We start from the raw sequence: 26,210 nt of genomic DNA on the forward strand, positions 1-26,210 counted from the left end.
TATGTGTTTATGTATGTATCTGTTGGTACAGTCAGGATTCTCCATCTGTTCATTGAATCTATAAACTATTGAGCATTAGTGGTCGAAAGCCTTGTGAAGCTGAGGGTGTTCATGCATGTCTTGAGTGAAAACAGAGTTGAAACAATCATCTGACTTTATCCAAACCCCAATCCATTCCAATAGTTCAGAGAATGATATTGAAGATTTATATGTTTCCAAGCATCTCCGAGCTACAACCTAGGAGAGTTTCTTGGAGTGCTAACATAATTGGCGCCGTTGTCGGGGACTATGTCACAGGGTTCAGCGAACCTGAAGCTTCAGGTTCGAAATTCGGCGAACCTGTAAAAAAATTTGCAGTTCGTTCAGGTTCGCCGAACCTGAAAGTCGAACTGAAGGCGAACCTCAACGAACCCGAACCCTGTCGAACCTAAACGAACTTAAACGAACCTGAAAAATCGAACCTAAAAAATCGAACCTGAACGGATTTTTGAACTCGTTTTGGGTTGTCTCGGTCACACTTCTCCCTTTTCTGAACTCGTTTTGCCGCTTTGCGTTGTCTATAGTCTAGCTCACGTTTCTACGTTTGAAGTGAATATGCTTGGAGACAATAGGTGACAGGTCAATAAATAATGAGTGTAATAGAATATATTTACGTTGACCACCGCCGATATAATCATATAAGCATGGCTGGGGCACTGTAAATCAGTCATTGACTGGGCTTCGGGTTTTCAAGTTAATGTATGCATAAGATGACCGCACTGCATTTACTTAATTAGAAATTTAGAACCTATCTGGGTTGATCCTTTGCTCTGGTGTCTGCTGTTTTTTTTTCAATTTTCAGGAGATTCATTATGCACTTTTGCATAGACAATTTTTATTCATATACTTTCCACTGTCCAGTGTCATAAGTTTCAAGTTTTCAACATGATAGTCTCAGTGAGAAATTTATATGAGACATTCAGAAGGGTGATGGCCCTCTAACTGGTGATTAAATTGGGATCTCTGGCCTTGGGAATAAGTTCGATGATTGTCATCTCCGATAGGGATATGGTCAGCTCAGCCAATGCCAATGAATGATCGCATTCTCACTTGCACGTCACTCAATTTCTCCGGGATCATGCCCACATAAGTTCACATGGCCATCCTACATTTTTTGTTCATACCTTGTGACTTAAATACCTTCTTATAATCATTTGACAATTTTTTTTCAATGTCTGCCTGCTGGGTTAAGTTTCCCGTTCGTATTTTAAGGGTCAAAACATTCTCCATGGCTTCCTTTGAGGCCAGTGCTTTCAAGAAATATTTTTGGGGCATATCCTTAGTTTTCAGGCTTCCAGTAGATGGAGAAATGTATTGACTGGTGGTTTGACAGGATTATCACAGCTAACACTTGAACAGGTCAAATTCTCAAGCTGTCAAAAGATAAAATATGCTGTTCTGAAAGCATAGTTCTGACTCCTGAGTCCTGACTCATAGTTCATCTATGAATATTAATATTTGTTTTTTTATCACGGGTCATGTGTAAATTACTAAATAGTAATATATATCTCCTCTTTACTTCAATCAGATTATTGTATTGTCAAGTTTTGCTACAGGGTGTTTACTTCTCTTTAAGTCTGAACATTGCTTCCATCTCCCATGGTCCTCATCATCTCTCGTCACCTGTTAATGCATCTCCCTAAATTGAAATTATGGTCAAAGTTTCAAACATAAAGTTTTCAATAATTGCTTTGGTTGATGCACGCTGTTTGTAAAAAAGTTTCAACCAAAAAAATATATTGTTTGCATTTATTTTATCATTGCAAATTTTGATATCAAATTAATCATGTCTATATTGGACGCTAGCCATAATGGTGAAATATATACATCAGATCCGTGACAGTGTTGTGGAGTCCCTACCCACCTACCTGACCAAGATATTTGGCCTTCAGAATTGTGATCCTATATGAGGATGCCACTGCTTTGATGCCCTGATTTATAGATAGCCCATGGTGCATGTTGCAGATTCTCTATCTCCCTGCCTACCCACCTTACAAAGAGTGTTTATGGATCGATTTTGAATTTTCTATTATTTTGTCATATATATATATATGTATTGAAAAATATGTATAGTCGAACCTCCGAACCTCATTCGAACCTGATTAGAAAATTCGAATTCGAATCGAACCTAATCGTTGTCGAACTCGAATTCGAACTCGAACCGTGTGACATAGGCCGAGGAGAGGAGATTGAAGCTCAGCTTCCCTGGGAGACAACACAGATCTAACTTTGATGATAGGCAAACTCTGGACACTATTTGGGTTGTAGTCATTTATTTGGCGACTCTACTAGAGGACGAACTTTTGGTGACTCCACTCCATAGTTCTAGCTCAGTTTGTGAGGCATACTTGGGGAAATCCTCAGAAGCCACGAGCTGACCCAGTACTTGACCCTAAAAAAATCATCAAAGAAAGAAAGGCGTTGCAGAAAGGAGCATCACGTTCAGGTAGCTCTAAACATTATTCTATATCTTTTCAAGAAAATCTTGTAATAGAACAAATACATGTTGAGAGTATAGCATCTAATACTAGCAATGAAGAAAAAATCTCAGAGATTCATAGAGCTCCTTATTCTTTAGGTTCTTCTTTCGTTGTAAGCCCAAAGGAAGCCTCTCCTCCTATCCATCATACTCTTTTAGTCATATCAGTCACTCCTCAACCCTCTGTCATTCAGACTTCCAGTACTCTTATAGCCACCATAGCTATGGTAGGTCCACAAGCACCTACCAAAATGGAAAGAATCATAGCTGCTAGGTATGGACCTCTAGTACTGCCCACTCCTTTGAATGCCACGCCTACTGGAGAATATCAGAAGTATATGCCTAAGTTCACTGGGACTGAAGGTGTTACAACTGAGGAACATATTGAATCATTCTATAGCTATGCTGATAACCTGGACATTAGTGAAGCTGATGTATGGATGAGAGTCTTTGTCCAAAGTCTAGATGGAGAGGCTAGAAAATGGTTCAGAGAATTGACCCCAAGGTCTATAGTAGATATTGAGGCTTTAGATGATGCATTCCTAAAGTATTGGGGGGATAAGAAGGATCTTCTCTACTACCACACCGAGTTTGGGAACTTAAAGAGAGAAAAGGGTGAGTTGTTGTCTGATTTTAATAAGAAGTTTAACCTCATGTACAACAAGATACCAGCTGAAGTAAAACCCACCACCACCTCTGCTAAACTCACCTATGCTAGTGCCTTTGATTCTGACTTTTGTCTACTGTTGAGGGAGAGACGATGTGCTGCCTTGGCTGATATGCAAGATGCAGCCTTGGAAGTAGAATCAAACATCATGGCTGCGGAGAAGCTCAAGGGGAATGTTGATAAAAGGAGACAGAGGAGCGAATCTTCATCATCTTTAGATCCCAAGAGAGATAAAATGACCAAGATGATAGAGTCATTAGCCTCTGAAATCTCCAAATTAAAGGTTGAGCAACACCCTGGGAAAGGAAGAGTTCTTAATACCTTTGCTCCTAGAAATCCAAATCCATATAAAAGAGCTAATGAGCAGTTGCAGATTTTGCAAAGAAGCAAAGATGCCAATGAAGACCAAAGGGTGAAGACCCCTTTCCAGAATGTAGTCATGGAAGAAGAGCAGTTTGAAGAAGATGATGAGATCCATTATCTGGAAGACAAAGGCAGTGCCTCCTTTTTGACCTCAGCTACCTATGAAAAGTCATTATTCAATGACCAGATCAACCAAGAGTGGGATGGTGGAGCTGTTCTGAAAACTGATGATCAACACAGATATGATCTGAGGTCGAAGATGAATAATGCCAAGGAAACTCCTGTTCAAAGAGCTGCTGTCCCTGCAATATAGCAAGCTAAAAAGCAGAAATGATCAGCAGTTGATCCCATCATCCTCAAAGCTCCAGCTCACGAGGTAAGAGGCCTTGACAAGTCTCCTTCTCCTTTCAGCTTTGAATCAGAGATTCAGAAGCTAAGCATACCTATACCTTGATTGAACCAGTGAAGAATGAGTCCTTCAAGAGATCTATCCTCTCGCCCTTGAGCCTAAAGCCATCCAAGCCTCCATTGACTATGTAAATCTGCAAGACGACAAACCAGTTGTTGTTCTCAGCCCAATGATTGAAAATTGTGATGACAACTCCCCATCATTCTATGTCTCTTTGACTATTCATGACAAAATCCTTCACAACTACCTTCTGGACACAGGAGCCAGCTTAATCTAATGCCCAAGGCTGTCATGGATGAGTTGGGTCTTGACATTGCCAAGTCTTATCATGACCTATTTTCTTTTGACTCTAGAAAAGTGAAATGTTTGGGGTTAATCAAAGACCTAGCCATCACCTTTCCTCAGCTGCCCATGAAGAGCATGATGATGGATATTGTGGTAGCAGATGTACCCCCCCAAGTTTGGCATGTTGCTTTCCAGAGGTTGGATCAAGAGATTAGGTGGAACATTGCAAAATGATCTGTCCTATACTACTGTCCCAGTTTTTGGAGGTGAGAGTAGGAGATTATACAGAAAAGCTCAGTTGGCTTATATCATCAGTGATGAAAGGAATCCCACTAATCATCCCATCTATGCTGTCAACACTGATTTTGGAGCTTGTATTCTTCAGATTGAAGAATCCCAGTTGGCCTCCGTGTATCTTAGGAAACTGGTTTGCTAGATCACAGAGGAAGAAAGCCCACAAATTTGGGACATGTTCTTTGATGGAGCTTGCTCTAAGGAAGTTGCAGGGGCAGGTTAGTCCTTGTGCCCCCCACACAAGAATGCATTCATTTATCTTTCAAGTTAACTTTTCAGGTCACAAATAACATAGCAGAGTACGAAACCTTGATATTGGGCTTAAACGTTGCTAAAGAAATGGGCATCAAAGGTTTGAAGGTGTTTGGAGATGCAGACCTTATCATTCAACAGGTCAACAAAACTTTCCAAGCAAAGCATTCAAGGTTGAAAGCATACAGAGATGAGGTATGGAAGCTCGAGGGTTCTTTTAATAGTTTCAACATTTCTTACATCCCTAGAATGAAGAAACAACTTGCTGATTCCCTTGTTGTGTATGCTAGCACGTTTATTCCTCCTAAATTGACTTATGAAGTTTAGGTGAAATATAGACCATCTCTGCCTGACAATGTCAAATACTGGAAAGTTTTTGAAGATGATGATGAAATTAATAGGTTTTTACAAGTCATTGATGAATTTTTTGAAATGCACATTGACTAAGAAAACAAAACCATTGAAGAATGCAACCAGTCCAAGCTAAAGGACGAGATTGGTCAGGATAGCATTGTTCAGCTGCCTAGTAACCATATACCCAAAGGATTGGTGCCCCTAGAGAAGCTGTTTGATCATAATGATGTACCTTATAAGCCTGCCAAAAAGGAAAATGAGTCTGCAGTTCATAGACATAATGTAGGGAGTCCAGCCCATCCAAAGTACATAAATCTGTCCACTCACTTGTCTTCTGCCCAAAGTTCTGAGTATTGCACCCTGATGAAACAATTTGCTGATATTTTTGCTTGGGAGTACAGTGATCTTAAGACCTATGACACCAACATCATCCAACATAAGATTCCACTGGAGAAGAACACCATCCCTTTTAAGCAGAAATTAAGACCTATCAGCCCTCTCTTATTGCCTTTGATTGAAAAGGAAATCAAGAAGCTGTTGGATGCCAAGATCATAGTTCCCCTAAGGTATTCAAAGTGGATAGCTAACCTTGTGGTAGTAAGAAAGAAGAATGGAGAAATCAGGCTTTGTGTTGACTTCAGGAATCTGAACAAATGCTCTAAAAAAGACAACTACCCCCTGCCTAAGATGGAACACTTGCTGCAAAAAGTTTCAGGGGCTAGAGTCATGTCTTTCTTAGATGGATTTTCAGGTTACAATCAGATTGCTGTACATCCAGAAGATCAGGAAAAGACCGCCTTCACTACTCCTTGGGGCACTTTCATGTACTCCAAGATGCCTTTTGGACTGATGAATGCTGGGGCTACTTTTCAGAGGGCCATGGACATAACCTTTGTGGGAGAAAAGGACAAGTTTGTCCTTATTTACCTTGATGACATAACAGTCTTTTCCAGCAGTCACGAGGACCATTTGCAACATTTGAAGAAGGTGTTTCTAAAATGTAGACGGTTTGGAATTTCTGTGAACCCAAAGAAGTCATAGTTTTCTCTAGAAGAAGGCAAACTTTTGGGACATATTGTTTCTACTGAAGGTGTGAAGATCGATCCAACGAGAGTTCAAGCAATTCAGACATTGTCCATCCCAAGGTCGAAAGGGGACATTCAATCTTTCATGGGAAAGATTAACTTTGTCAGGAGGTTTATTTCAAACTTTACAGAGCTAGTGAAGCACATCACTTCCATGTTGAAGAACGGATCAGAAATAAAATGGACAGATGGTGCAAGAAGCTCTTTTGAAGCCATCAAACAAGCTATCATGGAAGCTCCCACTCTAATCAGTCCAGATTATACCAGGGAGTTTTATATCTTCTCTTTTGCCTCTTATGATACACTTGCAGCAGTTCTATTGCAGAAAAATGATGAAGGTATAGAGCACCCTATGGCCTTTTTCAGCAAAACTCTGAGGGAGACTGAACTAAGGTATGACCTTATTGAAAAACAAGCTTATGCTCTCATAAAATCTTTAAAGACATTCAGAATTTATATTTTGCATTCCAAAGTGGTTGCGTATGTACCTTCAGCTTCAGTAAAAGATGTCCTAACTCAACGAGATATTGATGGAAAGAGAGCTAAATGGATTGCAAAATTCATAGAGTTCAACATAGAGGTGAAGCCCACCAAGCTTGTCAAAGGCCAAGGCTTGGCTAAGCTTATGGCTGAGGAAAATTGCAGTTTGTTAGACATCAATTGCATGGGTTCAAATTCAGGTGGTGAGCGGATAAGGAGGAAGCAGCAGAAGAGCAAGAGCAGAATCAGTCTTTGGTTGAAAATCTAGCCACCTGTGAATGGTATTCCTGTGTAGTTCATTTTTTGCAGAAGCTAGAAGTCCCTCCAGGGCATAACTCAAGTCAAGCCCGGGCCATTAAGCTCAGATCAACCAAATTTTGCATTACTAAAAACCTGCTTTATTTGAAAGACCCATCAGGGATCCTCTTGAGATGTCTAGACAAAGGGAAATCTGTGGAAGTCATGCACCAGTTCCATTCTAGCATCTGTGGAGGGCATCATTATTGGAAAACCATAGCCCACAAGATCCTGAGAGCTGGGTATTATTGGCCTACTCTATTCTCTGATGTGTTTTCTTTTGTGAAGTCTTGTGACAAATGTCAGAGGTTTGCAGGAAGACAACAACTAAAATCTTTGCCCTTGAAGCCAGTACACGCAAATGGTCGCGTCCAACAGTGGGGCTTGGACTTCATAGGTGAGATCAATCCACATTCCAGTGGCCATCACAAATGGATCTTGGTAGCCACTGATTATTTCACCAAATGGATTGAGGCTATACCCACTAAAAATGCTAATCATCAGGTTATCATAAAGTTCTTGAATGAGAATATTTTCACTAGATTTGGTTGCCCAACCAAACTAGTCACTGATAATGCAACAGCTTTCAGGGCAGAAGAATTGGTGGACATGTGTGAATCCATGAGCATTCAGTTGGTGCATTCTACCTCATATTATCCTCAAGGCAATGGCCTGGCAGAATCGTCTAACAAGAGTCTTGTAAGGATAATAAAAAAACTGCTGGAGGACAACAAAAAGAATTGGGATTCCAAGTTGAAGTTCGCACTGTGGGCTGACAGAGTTACCAACAAGAAGTCCATAGGAAATTCTCCTTTTAAGTTGGTTTATGGCGTTGATGCTCTTTTTCCTATCCAGCTGATTCTCCCGGTGGCCAAATTCTTGCAAGAAGAACAAGATGAAGATAACGACATTGCGAGGAGAATGAGTAACTTGGTTGAATTACACCGGATCAAAGAACAACTGGTTGAGAAGTCAAGAATTCATCAGAAGAAGATCAAAGAAACCTTTGATAGAAAGGCAAAAATGGACAATTTTCAGGTTGGTGACTGGGTTCTCGAATGGGATGCATTGAAGGAAAAGAAGGGCAACCATGGTAAATTTGATGCCTTATGGACGGGACTGATTGTCATTACTCAAGTTCAGATAAACAATACTTTCATTCTGCACAATTTGGAGGGGGAAGGTGTTTTTGATGGCCCAGTCAATGGGCAGTTTTTGAAAATTTACTTCATATGAGGCTTTAAGGCCTTAATATTGTAATAGGTTTTTTCAATGTTTGTTTTCTATGCAAATAAACTCCATGCCCAATGGAACATTAGGAGATAAGTTTGTTTTGGTTGTTACTGGAAAGGCAGTAGTCTGTAGTTCTTGAAACCTCACAGGGAGGCTTTCATCCCTAGAAGGAGCCAGTGTTAGCCCTGAGGTGCAGTGCTGCTATTTTAACGGAAATGTCCCCTGTTTTAGCTCCGACGGTCCACGTCTCCTCTTGCTCCACTTTGGTCATAAGTCGGACTTTTAAAAATTATACACCTGCGCTCATAAATATCGGCGGGCCCGCTCTCGGTTCCTCTCCTTTTCGCTGCGCTCTCTATTCTCCGATCCCCGCCGTCGATCTTCCCACTGATCTGACGGTCCACACTTCATTCGACTAACGATTTACACTCACCCGCTCCGATCAATCACCATCGTTAGATCATTTCCGCCAGATCTAACAGCTATCGCGCATATCGCTCGGGCAACGAGCGAGAGGGATACCCACCCGATAAGGCGGTTTCCTCTCTCCTCCTCACTGCTACGTGTCACTTAATGAGTGGAATCGGGTGCCAATCCGAATTACCACTTACCTCTTGTGTTCTCGCCCAAAATACCACCTTTCGCTTTCAAATCCGCTGATGTGATATCAATTCCTCTATCTCTGTGATATGATCCTGTCCATTGATCATATCGATCCAACGACCTCGTATCCCACTTCCCACTAGTCACCTGGGGAGGAAATTTGTTGGCTTTGTCAGTGTTTTTTGACAGTCAGACAGTTGAACTAAAATAACGGAATATATGGCCGAAAGGGGAAAAAACAACAGCACGATGCAGCCGAACCAACATAAATGGTCATGGAATGTCGCTGGCACGAGCGAGCCACCTGACAGCGCGGCAAAATTACCAGAATATGGTTACTGTGTTGTTAGAAAAAGAGACCTCTGAGCTCATGTTTGTCTAGTTATGGCATCAAGTAGTTGAGAAGACAGAGGGGATAGATTAAGACATCTCGAGCCTCAGAGATGGTTGAAAGTTTGAAGTATCAAAGGTTCAACTTTCGGAGACTGTGAATACTCTATTCCTCCCAGCGTCTCATCTTCATTCCAGTGATACAAGCTTCTTTTGCTGTTACATGTTCAATCGCCATCTTCTCCTCTGTTCTAAGCTTGCACTTGAATGGGTTATTCATGTTTTCTTCTATGTCGAATGCCAAATAACTGTCATCTTATCTCTGCGTTGATAAATTAGATTTGTAAGCTTCATTTACTTTCTGTAACTAGCCATTCATATGTGTTTATGTATGTATCTGCTGGTACAGTCAGGATTCTCCATCTATTCATTGAATCTATAAACTATTGAGCATTAGTGGTCAAAAGCCTTGTCAAGCTGAGGGTGTTCATGCATGTCTTGAGTGAAAACAGAGTTGAAACAGTCATCTGACTTGATCCAAACCCCAATCCATTCCAATAGTTCAGAGAATGATATTGAAGATTTGTATGTTTCTAGGCATCTCCAAGCTACAACCTAGGAGAGTTTCCTGGAGTGCTAACAGGACCTAAAGGGGCAAATGCTAGACCAAGGGCAACAAATGGAGACTTAGCCCACTGTCACCTCAGCTAAGGCTCCCTACTATTTACGGACTTTCACTAATGGGGGGAGACTCGGTATATTATGGAGTCACCAATGAAGGATAAATCGATAAGTGGATGTGTAGTGACCCATAGGAAGAGGTTGAAGAATAGAGCTTTCTTGCTTTCTAAGCAAGGCGCAATGTCTTCTAGGAGAACCTTGCCTTCCAAAGCAAGCAAGCCATACATTTGAGCCTCCCATGTGAATAAGCTCCTTATGATCACCCCTCACCCTTTCATTGATCTATTCATCTCGTGGTCCTTGTTATACCGGTTCTCCTCCCATTAGTGAAAATCCATAAAGAGCAAGGAGTCTTAGCTGAGGTGACAATGGGCTAAGACTCTGTTATTGCCCTTGACCTAGTAGTGACCCCTTTAGGATTCCCTTTTAGGTCCCCTACTAGTTTGAGCAGTAACAAAACCTAAAGCTGAATTTGATAAAAAAATTGAGGGTTGGGCTTATGGATTATAACTACTTGACATTATTGACTTCCCTTTTGAAATTTTGAAATTTGAATATGTTTGTCATGATGTTGCAATATAGTTGTATTGTAATTTGTATGTTTAAATTTTGTGATTTTTCAAAGGTTACAAGTATTTGACATTATATACATTCTTTTAAATTTTGAAGATTAAAAATTATGCCATTTCTTTTTGCATTTGCAAATTACTATGGTGTATGTGTATATTTAACTAATGCCATCAATAATTAGATGTTACTATGATTAAGTTATTCATGTATGCTTGCTAATAATAATTCTTACTCATATGTGTTTATTGCTTGATTTAGTTTTTTTATTATTTTATGTCATATATATATATATATATGAAAAATATGTATAGTCGAACTTAATGCCGAACCTCATTAGAAAATTCGAATTCAAAGCGAACTTAACCATTGCCGAACTCGAATTCGAACCCAGACTGTGTGACAGCTTGAAATACACATATGGGTTAACAAAGTGAAGGTTTTTATTTTTGATGTAAATATAAATTAGTGATAAATGATATTACTACCAGAGACTAAGGAAAATGTGATGGAAGAGGGATACATGTCTGTACTTGTCATCATGAATATATGTGTGTGTATTTTTATGGTAGAAGAAAAGATATTGGTATTACAAAAAATACCAACACAGATATAGCATTACATTCAACTTGAAGTTTGTGTGCCACGACAAACTGTAGAGAAACCAAGAATACCAAAAAATCACCCTTTCTTTTTTCTTGATTAGAACGGCATATGCTCAGTTTGAATAGTGCTTTTTCCCTTTTTTCTATTATAGTGCATTCTTGATCTCGGATTTATGAAATTATGATCAGTTCTGGATATATGCACTGCAGGGGGTTGATTTTCATTATTGATTGTTGCAAACATCTTCCAACTTTTCTAATCTGGTGTTGGAGAGTTAAGTGATGTGGCCACATGATCAATTGCTTTTATTGATTATTCCTTTTGGGATGGGCTCTGGGATGTCTTCTGTTAGATCTAGGTGTAGGATCCGGGATTCCTTCTCCTAGCTCAATCAGATCTGAAACAACTGGTTCCTTAGTGTGATCAATCTTGGTGGGAATGCCTGCTGATAGGTGGTGCCCTTTTGGATCCTTCTACCATGAGTACTTTCAAGGTTTTGAGGGCCTGTTAGTGAAATCTGGGCAAGCATCCATGGCATGACCATGCTCGAAGCATGTTTGACATTGAAAAGCTAACTGCCCAAATTCTATTTTCTGAGTCCATCATCTACCTTTGCATTCTAAAATGATATTTGCAGGATGACCAAATTGCATATTAACCTATTCACAAATTCTTGCACGAGAGAGCTTGTGAATTTTGGACATTTCAAGTGAGTTAGATAGATCTCCCTATAGAATTCCTTATCATTATCACTTCTAGAGATTTGACATGCCTATACTCCAAATTTAGGCCAGGAAGCTGTACGCATATGGGCTCAGGTGATTGAAATTATGAATGTGGATCAAACCCTAGCTGCCAAGGTCTCACAGACAGAGATGCACTACCCCAAACCCCTTTCGTTAATGACATGGGCTCTATTGAAGGGATCAATGTATATTACGATGGAAAACATCCTTGCCTAGGGGTGGGTAATGACAACTTTTGTCTAAAGAGCTTTCCAAAAACACAAAACCCACTTCTAGAGATCTTGGAGTGTGTAATGAACAAAGTTCATATACTTAGAGGAATGCTCTGATACCAATGTTACGAACAAAGTTCGTATATTGCAATAATCTTCAAAACACTTTAAAGACAAAATCATCCATTGTAGGACAAGTAATTGTATATAAGAATATTTGAATACAAATGAGATGATGATGAATGTTACAAATAATGCCTGCTTATATACCTAGGCAGGTGCCTCTTCATGAATGGTCATGTCCTTAAGACATGCCTTTTCATTACTAATGACTATTTAGTTAACCTTATTATGATTATATTTGTTTACATTTAATTTATTATTTTTATATAAATTATATTCATAACATTGCCTTCCTCTTCAAAAATCTTTGTCCTTAAAGCTTATGGATGAAAGGGCTCAATTTCTTTTCTTGTTTCGAATATATTCTCGTCTTAGAACTTTCATCTTTTTGATACAAGACGATATGATCCTCAGAGTGAGAAACAAAATTGTCGGACTGATAATGCATTTGACCATCCTAGATTAATCTTCTATGGAATATTCTGATCACTGGAAATTCATAATGAGTTGTTATCATAGGACTGGATTCTGCAAACTTGAGTATTCCTTGGAACATAAATATGTTGTTTCGGTTTTGAATGGTTCAAATATGTATACTGACTTAGTTGTCTGATTTTGTGATTCGAATGTCGATAAGGAGTTCTTTTGGTTGGACTTTCCCTTATCATGTGTGTGGCAATTTCCTATTTTATTTTAGATACTGTTGTTGTTGAGTTGGTTACTGAATCATCACTTGGAATTTCCATTGTTTGAACTGCAACATCTGAATATGTTTTAACTTCTATTGGTTTCTCATCTTCTTGAGTTGTGATATTGATTGGATTGATATTTGTTCCTTTATCTTCAACTTGGACTGTTACGACTAGAGACTTCAATACTTCTTGAGTAAGTTGTTCTAACTTGTCATTTAGTGACTTCTTGTCACTTTTAAGCTTCTTTATTTGCGTAAGAAGGTTTTGATTATGATTCCTTAGACGTAAAAGCTCTTCGCTTTCTGGATTGTTGACTTTATTCTTAGTATCCTCCTCATCTTTTAAACTTTTGATTTGTTTTAATAACCTTTGGTTAAGGTTATTCAAGCATAAATTTTCCTCCTCTTTTTCTGATAGACTTTCGTTGAGTTTCTTTTCTTGTTCTAACTAGTGTTTCTTAGCTTTACATTTTTTGACTTGTGTAAGTAGTTTCTAATTATGCTCCTTCTAGCTTGAATTTTCTTTTTGTTTGTTTGTTGGATATGACTTATTCAAGCTCTTTTTGCGTTTTTGATACTGTTTTTGGATTCTCTTGAAACATTAGTTTCGAAATATCCTTAGGGTCTTTTGATGAAGGCATTATCAGTTCTGATTTCATTGTCATGTCTTGGAATGTGACCATCTTCTTCTTGTAAGGGAACATAAAGATATATATATATATATATATTTTTTTTTTGTGTTTAACATGAATGTACCTAATTCCTTGAACCAAGGTCGACCGAGAATTATGTCAACCTCTTTGTCAAGCATAGTTATGACACAAAATTGAGATATGTACTCATAATGATCAACTGTCACTTGTAAATCATTAATTTCATACCCTTTTTCGCTAAAAATACCTTTTCTTTCACCTATATTTGGCTTTGGAACTAATAGTTGATTCGCTAAATTAATATTGATGTAATTATTCTTGGCTCTTGTATTAATAGCAATACTAAGTTCTTTCCTGTAGACACACCCCTTTAATGTAAATAATCAAAAAGCTGCAATTGGAATACCTTTATAGGAGTATCTTCCTTGCTTTATTTCCAAATTAGAATCCATTTTTTTTATAACTCTTTTATTTATTTATTTATATATAATCCTCTTTGTTTTTTTTTTTAAATACCTTGACTTTAATTTTTTAAAAACTTACTCCTTTTTTTTAAAATATACCCCCTTTGTCCTTATATATATATATATATATATAAATGTAACTTTTTTTTTGTAAGCTACGGTGTGACCTTTTCTATTATATATTGCAACAGTAAAACCATACAAACGTACGAGACCTCAACCTGCCCCGCAGGGAAACCGGGTCTGTTGGTCTCTCATAAAACATTGTTTGAGAATGTTCACTTGTCCACTTTGAGAAACAACATATCAAAAAGCATAACAGTTCCATATCTACATTTTGTCTCTTAAAGACTAGTCTTAGATACATAACAAAACTACCATACAAACTGGTTCACTACAACTTATCACAAAATTCAAAAAAATAGCTGGGTAAGACATTCAGTCTACCATGATTTCTTGCTTGATTTCCGCCTCATGCTTCACTTTGGTAAGCTCCTTCAGCATGCTGCGAATTTCCTCTATTTTGTTGTCCTGCTTCTGTATCATGAGCTGCAGACTGGTCATCTCTTTCCTCATGTCCGACAAACCTTGGGCTATCTCTGTTATCTCAACAGCGACCTGCTCCATTGCTCTGGCTAACAAATGTTTCATCACCCAATACATGTGTAATGCCTGTTTATATAGCGTTAGTCGCCCTCTCGTATTCCCGGGATCCGGAAGCAAGGTGTTCCACTCCTCCATTTCTGGATCGGAGGGTTCGTCCAGAACTCTGTTTTCCAGCGCGTCTATAATCCTCCTGATGTCTTCGTTGGTCTCTTTGCCGTAAGCTCTCTCCGCCTCCTGCGCAGCCTGCCCAATGGAGCGACGACCCCTCTTCTGCTGGTTCGAGGCCGGAGTCTTCGGCTCACAGTGGTCTGCCTGCCAAGATCTTCCACGTCCCCTACGCCTCCTTCCTTTTCCTCTTTTTGCCGGTCTGCCCCTGTTATTGCTTCTGCTGCTTTGCCCTACTTCAAAGGTCACCCTCGCCCTGCATTCCTCCTCCCCTATCTCCATTTCCCTTTCTCCGGAATTATCAGTTTCCTCCGCTGTTTGCTCCTGCTCTCTCCGGGTATTCCTCCTTTCTCCCTCCTTCACCTGCCTTTCCCTTCTTCCTCCCTCCGCCATATTGCTTTGACGTCATTTAAGTCTATGATCCGAGTCTCTCTGCCAAACTCCTCTGTCCTTCGCCACCTTCCCAGGTTTCCAATTATCTGTCGTTCTACCTGCTTCGGTTCTTAAATGAATACCGCCACCTAGCCCCTGTTGCAGCAGATGATCGCCGCCGATCCTTTCACCTGCCATTTCCATGATTCGATCTGCTCCTCGTCTTGGTATGCGTACTCCTCTGCAAGCCGCCGCCGTTAACCTGATAATGATAGCCTTGATGTGTGGCGTGTGCTGGCCAAGTCCATATCTCATTACTGCCTTGAACTGGCCGTATTTCTCCACCCCGATCGGGGAGTAACTTAACTCTTAACACTTTGTTTTTTTTTTCAATATATGTATATAATATAACTTAACTCTTTAATTATATATATAATATAATATAATTATATAATTATATCATTTATTATTATATAATTAAGTTTGGATCTTAACCCTCCAATTATATGCAATTATGGTTTGATTAAGGGTTACACCTTATACGTGTATGAGTCACGGTTTTTCACTTCAGAAAGCGACCATAGAACTATGCAAATTGCGAAGGGAAATATGGGTAAGAAATGGCAATGATACATGGATGTACGATGGTACGGTTGTATGATACACTGTTTTATTTTTATTTTTTAATTTTGCAGCTGTAAAGAAGACAAAACAAGCAGTGGTAGAACTCAGAAGGAAATAGGAGAGGGACAGGCATACTGTGTCAGGGGTTGGCAATGTTAATTTGTGTTGTGGCTGCAACAATGTCTCATTTGGTAGAGCGAGGGAATGGCCGATCAACAGGCGAGTCGGGTTGTAGTGGTAGCATGAGAGGATGGAATGGCGACTGGAGTGTGCAACGCCGTTTGGAATGACTACTGGAACATTACAACAACATATTGATGACGATGCACAAAGGGTGTCCAAATGAGGTTGTTGGGTTGTTGGTTGGCAGTTTAGTCGACGACAATGGTACTCACGTGGAGGTGTTAAGGTCAGTTGGAATGAATCAACGGGGCAATTGAGCAACGACCCAGGTAAGTTTTTATTTTAATATATATAACTCTTTTTTTCTTATATATATATTTTTATTTTTATTTTTTATTTTTTATTTTTTATTTCGAGTTTTATTTTGATTTTTTTTCTATGTTTTTTAAAGATAATTATTTTATTTATATAATATTTTCTTGACTTATTTATTTATTTTGGATTTTTTATAATATATATATATATATATATTAAATGGCCATGGGTTTGATGGTGAAAATGGGACAATCTCCATAAACGATATAGGGAACTGCTTCGATCACAACAACAAAGTTGGTGGAAAGTTGATGGCCAAAGGCTGGATTAGACTAGCTCTTTGCAGTGGTTAAGCGGCCAAAGGATCGAATAACTTTGATACCAATGTAATGAATAACGTTCATATACTCAAAGGAATGCTCTGATACCAATGTTATGAACAAAGTTTGTATACTGCAATAATCTCAGAACACTTCAAAGACAAAAACATCCATTGTAGGACAAGTAATTGTATATAAGAATATTTAAATACAAATAAGATGATGATGAATGTTACAAATGAGGCCTGTTTATATACCTAGGTAGGTGCCTCTTCATGAATGGTCATGTCTTTAAGACATGCCTTTTCATTACTAATGACTATTTAGTTAACCTTATTATTATTATTATATTTGTTTACATTAATTTATTATTTTTATATAAATTATATCCATAACATATATTCATAACAGAGTGAGTGCCATAAATTGTCAGGTTTGCATGTTAATCTCTTATTGACAAAACAAGAGATTGCTTGTTGTACACATTCTAAGTGCATTGAAACTTGAACCCATGAGGGCTTTTGCCATCTTCTCACATTAGAAACAATGTTGGTAGATCAATAAGAGACCATGGGGATGGTAGTTTCAAGCTTGGATGCTAACTATTCCACTTCAATAATAGTGTTTGCACTCCTCGCGATGTGTTCTTGTTGCTCGATTTTCCCTTTCTTCTTCTCTAGACATTGGTTGGTGTTGAAAAATGTAACCAGTGTCAGTCTTCATAATTGTATTTGAGTCATGTTGTAATGTATTTGTTTCATGCTTGGGTCAATGATTTTTAGGTCAAAGCCTCCATTGTAGGTTTCTAGGGTTTATATCAAGTATTATTGTCCATGTCATAATGTAATAGACACTTCTTGGGCATTATCAATAAAAAAAAATATTTGTATGCGAAATAGGTCATTTAGGCGTCCTCCACCAAGTTTGCCTCAACTTGGACAAGTCGGCCTAATTAAGAGGCAAAAACCACTATATAAAGGCAACAACTCAACCTCATTTGGAGCACATCAATCACAAGTTCAATCTGCAGTTGCTGGAGGCATAAAAGGGTGCGAAATTGAAGGAAGAGGAAGGAAACCCTAGTGAAGGAGAAGGATGCCTTTGTCAAGCATTGCTTCTTCCATCTCTTGTATCATCTCTTCTATGATATGACCTATTGTTGTTGTAGCCATGGTTAGTGTTGTAGGACCTTGAAGTGTTTCTTCTTGGAGCATCTCTCTTCTTAGGGCAATCTCGAGCATAGTGACATTTTCGATGACAATTGTAGCATTCAACATCTCTATCTCGTCTTCTTGAGTCCTTGGAATCTCAGTTGGCTTGAGGAGGTCATCTTGCATTAGATGGCTTTGCCTTTCGTTTCTTCTTGTTCTTCCTCTTCCTTGAGCAACAAAGGAAGTAGGCTCTCCTTCATTTCCACTTGATTGCATAGAGAAAGTAGCTCATCAAAAGTAGGGATCCTTTATCTATTGTTGATAGAAGTAATGAACATGTCCCATGATGAAGGAAGACCACTAAGGGCAATCATCACCAATTCCCTGTCAGGTACAATTTCTTGAGCAGTCCATAGTTGATCCGAAATTTCAGTGATTCTCATGAAGAATGATTATATAGTCTCTCCTTTACGAATGATTGTATAGTCTCTCCTTTACGCATCTTAGACCCCTTGAGTTGATTATTCAAATCCATAATGTGGCTCAAATTGTTCACTTCATACATGCCAACGATCTTATCCTACATCTCTTTGGAAGTCTTCAAAGATGAAATATAAACAAGTAGATGATCTCTTAAAGAATCAATAATGATCTTCTTAGCTTTAATCTCACCTTTCTTGTACTTGGATTTGGCAGCTTGGGGAGCATTTTCTGGTGGCGGTGAAATCTTTCCCTATTCCAAGACGTCATACTCATCTAAGGAAACATTGATCTTGGTCTTCCAAGCTGCAAAGGTAGATGCATCAACTAGCTTTTCATTATCCTTTAAGTATGAGGTAGACATTTTTTACCAGACCAAAAAAATCAACTACTAGAAGATGGATGCTCTTGCTCTATGTCTCTTGGGCTTATCTTCACCTCAACTCTGATACCATGTTAATTTTTCATCAAGAATTGTTCTATGCTGCAACTATCACTTCAACAATTTCCAATAGCATCCAATTTACAATATCCACTTCTTCAATTAATCGGTAACAATAGAGCAATAGTAGATAGAACAATTATACAATATGCGCAATGAAAGACAACCAGGAGACAAGAAACACAATATTTGGTCAATGACCAGGGAAAAACGCCACAAGGGGGAAAACCCTTTGCAATTCTTCTTCTATTAGATTGTCTTCAAATGTTTAACAAAGAGACTATATCATCCAAGAGTAAAAGTCAAGATTTGACTAGCCAATATCCAAAACCAATATCCAATATGCAACCAAGCCAATGTGCCATGCAATTTGTCCAAAAATAGAGACAAGAGAGAGAGTCAACATAAGTCATCTTTTGTGCAAATCTGTCCAAGCCAACAACAGTCAATAGCAACAATGTGTGCCCTAAATAGTTAACAAAATAGTCCTCCAAGAGCTCGGTCAAAGGTCAATAAATTCGGCCTTCTTCACTAGTCAACTAGGTGTCAAAACAGTCCAAATCTGAGTGGTCAAACTTCTGTCAAAATAGTGATTTAGCCTGCGGTCAAAGTTTGCAATAGGTCTGCGGTCAAAGTGCCCAGACTTCCTTGGTTTTTGTGCCAAAGAATGCGGCCTGCCCAAACAAAGATACCCTCAAAAGATCAAACCAAAATTCTGTTGAGAAAGTCAAAGTCAATGCTGGTCAAAGTTACAGTCTGCTTCAGATTTCGGCCACCTGTAATTTCGTCCTATTTCTCCTTCGCACCTGTAAGAGAAGCTCTGCGATTTTTAGATAGATCGAACCCAAGAAGAGAGAGAAGATTGTGGGATGAAGTGTGTCCAAATGAGCATGAGGTGACCTTGATTTATAGGCGTTGGAGGAGGGCTAATTAGCCTCTTAGGATGACCTGAACAAATATGCCAATGTGGGTTTTCCATAAAAAATATATCTTTCCTTGTCCAAATTGATTGCTCCAAATGTCAATTTTGGTCCTCTTGGAAGGAGGAATTTAATGCAAAGGTTGGAATTTGTCACTGAGCTGCCAAATTAACATGCGAGGTAAGAAACATCTAAATCTGACTTGGACATTCTAATGCTTCTGAGCTTGTCCTTCAACACCAACTTTCTGGCCTCGCTCGAACCTTGATAGAGACCAATGATGGCAGTCCATATTTCTTCTGCTTTTTTCTTCCCACGCAGGTGAGGGATAATGTGGTCTTTTACTCCTTCCAAGATAATCCTTTTGCCTTGGCATCCATCTTATTATGCTAAGCCAACTGCTGAGGATCTGACGGTGCAACTGGGACATTATCAACAAATTCCCAAACCCCTTGTTCCTCCAAGACCACTGCTATCCTTTCACGCCACGAACAGAAGTTGGACGCGCCGTCTAGTTTGCCTTCAAATCTGAGACCTTGATATGCCATACTGCGAAATCGAACTACTGAATACAGGTCACACTGTTAGAATCAATGTGCACTGCTTAGAACCCTAGCGGCCAAATCGATCTGAGAACTTGCTCCCTTGGAATCACAAAAACTGCTCATGAAGGTAAAATCTGTGCTTGTTCTTCAATCACAAAATGAGCTTTTATACCATGTTAGATTTCCTTAAAACCCAGTAAAACTGATTTGCAATTTCTAAGTGTAAAAACCCAAAAATATAAACAATTGGTATATTGGAAACTTAAATCACAAACACATTTAGTTTTCTAACTTAATATGCACAATGTAAAATAAACCAGAAGACAAACACATCAACCATAGAACACACGATATACCTAGGAAATCCCAACTCTAGGGAAATTCTGAGCACTGTGTATTTTATTATTCTTTTGCAGCAAAAGATTTTCTTCTGAGAATTACAAGGGAGAAACTTCCCAATTTATCGCAAGAAAAATACTCGTCCACTCTCCAGCTAAATCGAATCCCTTCATGCACATTGGATGTGCGAAATTCCTGCATAGACCAACAATGTGATCCACACGTGCGAATAGACCCTCTGCGCTGGGCTGTAAAGGCTTGACTCTCTGTCAATTTCCTTTGCTTGGATGCTGAGTTCTACAATCGGCTTAAACCCTTGCTTTTCCTTCGCTGCTCTTTCACACCTTCTTGTGCTCAACTAACTTGCCACCAACTCGCTCTATTTCCTCTTATAATTTTGACCTCAACCCAAATCTCCTTCTCAATGGCTGAGATTAAATCTTGATCCATGGATGAAATTAAATCATAAGTTAACTTAGGAACTTCTACTTTTTCCGAAGTCTAACTTTAGGAAATAGTTAAGTAAATTAATATTCTGCTAAAGTGGCTGTCTTCTGTGTTCTTCTGCTAGCCTTAGCACTTAGACAATCAGAACACTTCTTCTCTCCTCCAATCAACACAATTAATTAAGGAGGAGAAACACCCACTAGAAAATTCATAAATACAAAGGAGTTAGTCTTTAGAATCATTTTGATTATCGTTGAATTGGATTGATTTGTCTCTGTTTTTCTTTGAGCCTGAGACTTTGAGGGTTTTAAGATCCCTTTCTCTTCTATGATTAGTTTCGCTGGAGGCGATCCCACCCTACCGAGTCACCCTCCTTGTTCTGGTACAGGTCCTTGGAGCAGTCGGGCTTGACTTAAGAATCGAAGATTTTACCTGTTCTGGCACAGCATAATTATTGGAGCAAATTTGGCTACTGGCTAAGAGGTTTCACTGACAGCTTCGTTAGTCAACAAATTCGGCCCTAAACAGCGGAAGCACAATTGCTTCTGTTTATGTCCTGTGAATTGAACTTGATTCCGTGATATAGATGGGAGAAAAGGAAAGGGATATGATTTATTGATTTGCTACTTAAGATATCACATCTGACTGTTTCCTTCTTAAGCAGCTGTTCTATCACTTATAGGTTGCAAATTTCTTGGCTTGGAGATTTGTAGCAAGTCTTTCTTCAACTATGGTGAAGAAAAAATATGGGGCATCTGCATGGGGCGGTTTACTGTAATCTTTTTCTTTTGATCATTTATCCAGCTTGAACTTCCCCTTTTTAATTCCATCGGAATGTATTTCATATCCATATTGGAGCTGTGGCCTGATATCTGGAACTAGAGCTGTCCTGTGATTTACAAAGGTCCTTCTTGATGATGAGGATGCTACTTCCCAAGCTTTCTTTTTCTGAGTTTAAGCATGATGTTTTTTTTTCACCAAATAGCAACCTTCTCCAGACATAATGGCAAGATCTGGAAACTTGTGTGCTGGGTGGAAATGCTGTAATTTCTGGGAGATGTCTCTTAAGCTACTGTTATAAATACAGTGCCTTCACTGCTGCCAATAATGCCTGAACATGTTCCAACATCAATGCAATACATATGTGCACCCATTAGATCTAGTCTGTGTTGTTATTTGAAATAGATGGTATCTAAGAACCAACTAGTGCTGAAGCATATTCCGTTTTAAACTTGTGCACAATGAGGCTACTGATACTAAGACCAGTTTACCCTCACTATCCAATTACCAAAATGGATTTTATTGATTGGCGAATATGCTACTCCACATATGTTATGCCTTGAAATGTTACATGTTAACCGTCTTTGTCAATTCCAATTATCAGACAAAAGAACTCCAAAGTTCATAAAACAAGCCAAAGGATGACATCCTATATCCAACGTGCAACTCTGCTATTCATTGTCTGCAACTTACTGTGCTACCAGCTGAAAAGCATAAAGGGTAAATAAGGTGTGCATTTTGAGGGGTATCACACTGTCCAAGGATCTTCAGTTTATTGTGTTAGTATTTTTTCTGTTAACTTCTTATTTTCTAGTTTATGAACATGGGCATTAACCAATATGGTATTTTGATGTCTGCCTTTTGGAAAGGGAATGTAGGAATGTAGGATATTTATTGTATCCAACTGTTTTGGTTATGGATCTTTTTTCATTTCATTTATCTAAAATAAAAATGTTTTACTAACCACCACTTTCTGTTAATAATAGGAAACACACCCTTCAGAGAATCTTGGTAAACCAACTTCAGGCTAGTGCAGAGGATGAGTCGTCATACAGGACGGTGATACGGAACCTAAACACAAAAATTCCGATGTTGCAAGTGGTCCTTCTAAATGTAAATGCATGGTTTTGTAGTGGCAATTGCTGGGAAAGGATCATTCCAGGTGAAAAAGCTACATATTATACGGAAATATCAATTGATAGGTCAGAAGTGTTTTGTGACGATGTCTCTAAAGGCCTAGATGGGACAAACTCAAGACCTTTAGTAGTCACTGAAGCTGGTGCAACGGAACAATATAATTGCAAAAGCTTGAACCCCGTTGTTAAAGTGCTGTTCTCTGATTGTAGCAGCTTCACACCAGATGAATCAAGGTCTGTATTTACATATGAACTAATCTAAAATTTTTCATTGTGCACTTTACATCCTTTCTCTTTTATTCATAATCTAGTTAATATTTTGTGCATTCCTAAAATTTATTGGTTATGCTCACAAGTCTAGTTTTCAGCAGTTGCATTCATCATATATCAACTTTTTTTGTGTTTGCCTTACACTTTCTTAAATGAGTGGTTCAATTGTAATTTTCTTTTGAAATTTTCATGCTACTGAAGTTTGAGCTGTTTTGAAGAGCTATCTTGTATTACTTGATGTCATTTACTCAGTTAAGGTGGAAAGGAAATGTTGGATACACTGGGGGGGGGGGGCGCGGCGGTGAATCAGTGTTTCTTAGCAATTAGCGATTTATTAATCTTTTTTAGAGCATTAGTTAATCTTCAGTTATTATTATTATTGTTCAGTAAGAGCAGTAAACAACAATGCAAACTAGAGACAGTAGGCACAAGATTTTTAGGTGGAAAACCCCCTTTGGTTCAACAACCACCGAACGTTTTTCTAATAAGTTCTTTAATCTTTGGCCCCAACTGAAAAGAAAGCTACAACTTTCTAGAACTCTAGAAAAACATTCTTCTTCAGCTCTCACTAGAAAGACGCCCCAACACCCTGGTTTTATCAGCAGTCAGCTGAAAGGATGCCCCAACACCCAAGTGAGCCACAACTCACCTTAGCACCACCCTACCACCCAGAAGTGTTTACAGGCCCCAACTTGAAGATGACTTCATTCACCAGCCTAACACCACCCTACCTATAAAGAATGGATAAAAAATGTGGACTCCTGTACTGGGGACAATGATCCACATTACAATGATTTTCAATAAATGATAGACAATACTAGGACCTACCCTTATCCCGACAAACTTGACAATAGAATAGACTCTCCCCAATAATGCCTTTACAACTCTAGGCAATTTGACTCTTTTTACAATGATTTGACAATGCTTCACAATATATAGACAACAGTTGATGATGGCTGTTATGTCTTCAAAGAATGTCTCATTGCAATGCTTCCTTTAAGAGATATTGATTTGACACTTCAGACTCTTGAATGCTTGCCTGGTGTTGTCCTTAATCTTCTTCTACCTGCATGCAAATTGCCCAAACGAAACCCAATCCCAAAGCAAAACAAAACACCCTTCACTTACCTTTGCCTGCAAAACATGTGTGAGTATAAAATAATGAATATACAAAATTGAATGCTTCAAAACATACCTGAATTGTGCTTGAGACTTGCTTATTGTTGTTTTGTTCTTGGCTTGTTCAATTACTATCAACAATCTAATATTGGACAAAACTGTTGACCAGGACAGACCTAATGAATGCTTTCAATTCTACCTAGACCTTACCACAAATCGTGAAAACTACACAAGAATTCTAATAACCTTTAATTACACATTTTATGCAGACCCTAATCAATGTGACAGATTTTAATGCAAGGTGTGCGACAAATTTTAATGCAAGGTGTATGACAGATTGTAATGCAAGGTGTGTGACAAACTTATCATAAATGTATGACACACACACACAACTAGACAACATAAACTACTCACTGTAGTGGAATGCCCTAAGAGCCTTAGAAACATATGCTTATGTACACAATAGTCCTAATGCATATCCTCACAAGATTTAATACACATGCACCAGGAATATGGCACTAGACTTTATACCACAATCCTAATTACAACAAGACCTATACAACAGACTTAGAATACAATGCCTTAGCCTTGTTGAACTAGACCTTAAAGAAAACTAAACAATACACTTGTTTACACCTCAGACCTCAAGAATATTCACAATTTTATGTCTTGATTAAACCTTCGACGCACCTCGCACTTGAATCAGGCTTGTGGATGATACCTTTAAGAGCTTGGATGGCCTTCCAACTGGTGCTAGTTCCTCACTGGTTGTTGATTGATTCTTTTCAAACTTTATGCACCAAACATCATTCAAACGTCACAAAGGTTTCCTTAAAATGTCATTCGCTGCCCTAGAATGAATGTTACAGCCTACGGTTAGGTCTTCATGTATTGATTGAGAGCTTGAGTAGCCTTCCAAACACCTCACTGCCTACATAAGTCTTTTAAAAACCATACAGGTCTTGGTTCATCAAGATAAGAGCTCGGTCCATGATCATTAGGTAAAGTCAACACAGCTTAGGCCTTCGCTCGCCTCTAAACAACTTTGCTGCTCCTACTCCAGAACTTCTGTAGCATACAGTGCCTTAAAAGGAGATTCCACAGGTCTCGGTCAAGGCATACAATAGTTCAGGTCAGTGAAAAACATTATCCAAACAACGATATAAAAACCTTCCTCGCACTGCCACTAATCTCTGTAATTAAAATGTTCAATGAAGCCTGAATTTCAGAGGAGACCTCCTCCTTTTATTAGACGTTAAGCACTTCCATTCATTTATGAGATAGAGAGTAGTTTTTATAGTGATGGGTGACCGTTTAGGATAAGAAGAGTAGGGCTTCAAAAGTTGATCGTTGGGTGTTAAGGAGGGGCTTCTTAATGTACGTTGTAGGAGTAATTGTTAATTTTGGTATGTTCTATGCTTAATAGTAATTTACTTCAATTTCTTTATTAGACCAATATCAATATCCAATTTAGCAATCACATCAACATGATAGTAAAATGTAAAATGCAGATAGAACATAAACATAAACAGTAGAAGACAAGCCAAGACAAGAGGACACAAGATGTGGCACCAGCCAGGGACAAACCCCAATGTGGGGAAACCCTTGATCAATTTTTCTTATATTCTTCAATAGTTCAGCAAAGGGAGATAATACAAATTTACAAATCTGATAATTTTTGACAGCAGCAGTAAAGGCCTAACCAGAAAAGTTAACGCTGGTCAAACAGGGCAGAATTCTTCCTTCAAGAAGCTCGGTCAAACCCACTCAACTTCGGCCTCCAACAGCAAACCCAAACAGTCCAAAACAGCCCTGAAAAGTCCAGTCAAATGCTGGTCAATGAAAGTCAAACTGCAGCCAGCAACTAGGGCAGTCAATGCTGGTCAAACCAGAGGTCAGATCACCCTGGTTTCCATGCCAAAATCTGCAGCCTGCCAAGGAGAAGAAGCCACACAAAAAGCGCAGTCAAAGGGAGGTCAATGCTGGTCAACACAGCCCAAAACAGTCTCCCTACAGCTCGGTCAAACCTGGTCAACACAGTCAAACAGAAAAGTCTTCCTTCCTTCGCACGTGTGAGAGAAAGCTGCCAAATTTGCGTACCCAATCAAGTGAGGAGAGAGAGATGAGTGAAGATGAGATGATG

The 26,210-nt window shown here is 38.8% G+C and overlaps 1 protein-coding gene across 4 annotated transcripts in view; it reads left to right on the forward strand.

The window, feature by feature from the left end:
• Positions 1–26,210, forward strand: part of LOC149246146 (HECT-like ubiquitin-conjugating enzyme (E2)-binding protein) — a 124,291-nt gene that overhangs the window by 77,107 nt on the left and 20,974 nt on the right. For 3 of the 4 annotated variants that reach the window (XM_089457836.1, XM_089457838.1, XM_089457837.1), the window contains exon 4: positions 22,529–22,912. In XM_089457836.1, coding sequence (XP_089313962.1) covers positions 22,529–22,912 — 384 coding nt within the window. Of the gene's footprint in view, positions 1–18,285; positions 18,384–22,528; positions 22,913–26,210 lie in introns of those variants that run through there. The other variant, XR_016266520.1, reaches the window with a different exon arrangement.

The sequence above is a fragment of the Pinus tabuliformis genome, chromosome 7 (genome assembly GCF_031772625.1).
Source record: "Pinus tabuliformis cultivar Carrire ecotype Pingquan chromosome 7, CPIR1, whole genome shotgun sequence".
Classification (NCBI taxonomy): domain Eukaryota; kingdom Viridiplantae; phylum Streptophyta; class Pinopsida; order Pinales; family Pinaceae; genus Pinus; species Pinus tabuliformis.